General features: G+C 51.5%; 2 protein-coding genes across 8 annotated transcripts in view; one reads left to right on the top strand and one right to left on the bottom strand.

Annotated features, from left to right (window-relative positions):
• The window catches only part of LOC109540082, a 29,667-nt gene that overhangs the window by 17,302 nt on the left and 8,777 nt on the right, over window positions 1-3,588 (top strand). The window lies entirely within an intron of this gene.
• The window catches only part of LOC109540081, a 15,098-nt gene that overhangs the window by 9,515 nt on the left and 1,995 nt on the right, over window positions 1-3,588 (bottom strand). For all 7 annotated transcript variants that reach the window (XM_019908275.2, XM_048666181.1, XM_048666184.1 and 4 more), the window contains exons 2-3: window positions 1,689-2,814; window positions 192-1,340 (exon numbers count right to left, since the gene is read on the bottom strand). In XM_019908275.2, coding sequence (XP_019763834.2) covers window positions 192-1,340; window positions 1,689-2,814 — 2,275 coding nt within the window. The remainder of the gene's footprint in view (window positions 1-191; window positions 1,341-1,688; window positions 2,815-3,588) is intronic.

Below are 3,588 nucleotides of genomic sequence, written 5' to 3'. Positions count from 1 at the left end.
TCCAGCCATGTAACATCCGGCGCCCAAGGTGGCGTGATATTTCCACAGTTGCCACCAAACGCCTGAAGATGACCCACGACCGAAACTCCGCCGCCTGGTAGCACTATCTTTTCCCTACCCACAGCTCATAACCGCACGTTTCTAGCTCCTCCAGTTCGGGAGTAATCAATTTTTATAGATCGGCTACTTACCAGCTTTAACTTCTTCGTACTTCAGAAACTCCTTCTCAATAATGGGTTCGATCATCCGCTTGATCGCCTTGGCAATCATCTGCTTGGAGTTCTCGGCCAGTTCCACTTTAGGCACGGTGCTGATGGCGTCGCAAATCTTCTCATTCAGACTGTCCTTGGGATGAATGAAGTAACCGCTCTTCGTGCTGTTCGCCTCCTTTCCAGCCTGGATCAACTCCCGACTCTCGGCCTGCCTCGCTCTGAAAATCTCCAGGAACTTGCTGCTGTTTACCATTTTTGAGTGGTTTTTATTGGCCACTTGCATGTCCAGGTCCAGCCTGGATGGTCGCTGGAATGAGTAGCGCGCAGGTGGCGTGTTATTGGGTGCTTCACGCTCACTCAGATCTTCCTTCTTGTGTTCTGCCGACTTGGAGTGTGCCCCATTAAAATTGAAGTCCTCGGGAAAAGGAAAGGAGTATTTCGCGGTGGCATGTTGGGCGCCTTTCCAGGCTGGAGCTAGAGTGACAGCAGGAAATGAGTATTCTCTGGGACGAGTCGCGTTCTGCTTGCTCGTCGGCTGCAAGTATTTGTAGTGTTGATTGCACGGGCTCTCCTTGTGGCAGGGCGTCTTTTTCGCCTTTGGGGGCAAACAGGGGTCCTCCTCCTGTTCCTTGGCGGGCACCTGGATCTTACAGGGAGGCCTCCTCTTTCCAGAGCCGCAGTCGGGGCACTTTTTCCCGGCAAACTGGAACGTCTGCTGCTCGTTTCCTGTGCTGAAAAAGTTCTGCGCCTGGTAGCAGGGATTCTTCTTGTTGCAGGACGGCTTGTCCGGCTTGGGGGGCGCGCACGGGTCGTCCTCCTCCTTCTTGCGCGGCACCGGAATCTTGCAGGGCGCCCTCTTTTGCCCGCTGCCGCAGTCCGGACACTTTTTCCTGCCCGCCTCCATGCTGCCGGCCGGTTTAGGGGGATACGGGGCGGGGCTCTCCCGGGACACCAAGTCGGGCCGTCTGGGCGGGGCGTGGCAGCTCGGTTCCTCGTTGGGTCTGAGCAGCGCCTTTTTTCGCTGCTTCTTCTCCTTTCTGGCCGGCTTTTTGCTGCTGTCGCTCGGCGGTTTTTTGCGGGGCGGCTGCCTGCGGCCGCAGGACCCGCAGGGGGAGAGAACCTGGTTTCCTGTTGGAGAAACTTTATTTTCATATCGGATATTGGGGTTGCGGAGAAGGAGAGGAGGTTGGGGAGAGGAAAATGAGGGGAGGAGCCAGCTGATGCCTGCGGATTAATTAGAAAGAGGAGGACAACGAGAGGGTAGTAGATGGCGGCTTGTGGGCGGAGCCCCGAGCGGCACCGGGATTACCCGACCTAGTCGGGGCTGCGCCCAGTTTGGAGGTAGTGGTTTCTCTGTTTATCACGTGCGTTTGTGGTGTACGCTTTGTTTATTCGCGTGTAGGACAGCAGAAATCGGCGGAGAAAAATTGCCAGAATGTACAGGGTGGACTAGGGAAAGTTTCAACAAAAACTTACTGCGTGAGCGGGCAAAAGGGCCTGGAGGCTCCAGACTGGATTTCCATTTGGGGGCCTCCTCCACATCCTCCAGGGCCTCATCCGGCTCCTGCAGGTCGTTTTCCACGAACTCTGGACACGATTGCGCCCTGCTGACGCCCCGCGCTGATTCCAGCTCGGGAATATAGTCTTCGTTGAACATTTCGAGCGGATATGGATCCGGTTTCTTCTGGTTGTTCGGGTCCTCCTGCCGAAACTTGTACTCTTCGGGCACCTGCTTCGCCTCAAACTTGTACGAGTTGGTAGGCGTGAAGCTGCTTGTCGGGGTGCTCGATTGGAGCTTGATCAGATTGAAGAGGGTGACCGCTTGGCCCTTGAGGCCAGTGGCGAGATTTTGGTCCTTCACACGCACAATTTCCTGCTGAAACTCTTTGGCCTTGGCCTGTTCGTACTCCATCTGGCGCAGGAGCGGATCGTTCACGTAGGTGCTGAAGGCGCGTCTGGTGTGGGCAAACTTGCCCATTTTTTCCGAGTTTTTCTTGTAGAATTCGGCGAATCGCTTCTGGTTCTTGGACATGCACTGTCGGCACTCCGGATTGTCGGACAGATAGTGAAACTTCACTTTTTCTCTTTCCCTCACGGTGAGAATGGTGCGCTTGTACTTCTTCCCTTTCACTTCATCGTTGAGACTGATGAGGGCCTTGATCGGGGAAACTTTGTACAGTTCCTTGAACGTGGACATCGCCTGTCCAGCGCCTGGCAGACTCGCCGTTCTCCTAACGTGCAAATTCCTGCTGTTGATCAGCAGTTTCTTCCGCGCCGCGCTATCAGGTAGAACGCAGGATTTTTCGCTGGTTCCTCGCGTTTTTGGTCGGGATTTTCGAAATTTTCCGGCCACCTTTAGGGTGGGTTTGCCCCAACCTGCGCGACTTTGGGGGGCTGTTTTGGGGCATTTTTGCTCGGCGATGGGGCGCGGCAGGAAGTCCATAGGCGAGGGTAAGTCTATTTTGATGGGGCTCAAGTTGGGGGGCAGCGATCTGGACCTGGTGAAGTTCAGACGGCCGTCCTGGACAATGGGGGCCGGTTTCCAGCTGCTTTCGATGGTCGATAGGGATGGGGTGACTTTTTTTGAAAGGTATTTTATGGTCTGCAATAGAGAGAAAACCGCATTAGTAGAGAGCCACTAAGAACCTGGGGACATCGCTTGGGGATGGTTGCAGCGGATGGGAGCGAAACGTTCGATGGAAATTGGAAACAATGAACAACATTTTCCTTTGGCCATTTTCCCACTTTTACTTGAACCAGATGATTGAGAGACTACCTTACAGGGCCGGATTCAAAAATTAATTTCTCCAAAACTCCAAAGAGCACAAGCTTGGGGATAATTGGCGGAAAAGCGCCTAAGTCTGAGCTACGCACTGAACAATTTTCGTTTTTGCATCGTTTTCAGGTGGTTATAGAGAAAATATTGAAATTTGCAGCGGATCACTTCAAAAGGTGGATGCAACTCCTCGTTTGAACATGTATAACTCCAAAACCGCAAAATCCACAGTTACCAAGTTAGTTGCAAAAAATAAAGCAAAATCTAGTTTGCTTGACTAGAACGTTTCGTGTTTGGGTCATTACCAGGTGATTTTTCCGGAAAATTCTAATTTGCCCGGAATTCCGATTGTTATTTGCTCTTTTACAAAGCCCGATTCTAAAATTAATTGTTCCAAAACCACACAAAATTCAAACTTGAAAATGCAACAAAAATATTGAGCAAACTCGAGGTTTCATATTCGGCAGGTTGCCGTTTTCAATCATCTTCAGGCGATTTTACAAAAAAATGTTTAAGTTTACATCACATTTTTTAAAACGAAATCTGCAACGCCGTACTTAAAAATTAATTTCTCGAAACCTCCAAAGGCTTGAAAAACAA

This window comes from Dendroctonus ponderosae, unplaced genomic scaffold (genome assembly GCF_020466585.1).
Source record: "Dendroctonus ponderosae isolate FM_Combo_2020 unplaced genomic scaffold, Dpon_F_20191213v2 Dpon_F_20191213_4, whole genome shotgun sequence".
Taxonomy (NCBI): Eukaryota; Metazoa; Arthropoda; class Insecta; order Coleoptera; family Curculionidae; genus Dendroctonus; species Dendroctonus ponderosae.
Note: the sequence above shows the minus strand (reverse complement) of the source record. Positions and strands in the feature narration are given on the sequence as shown.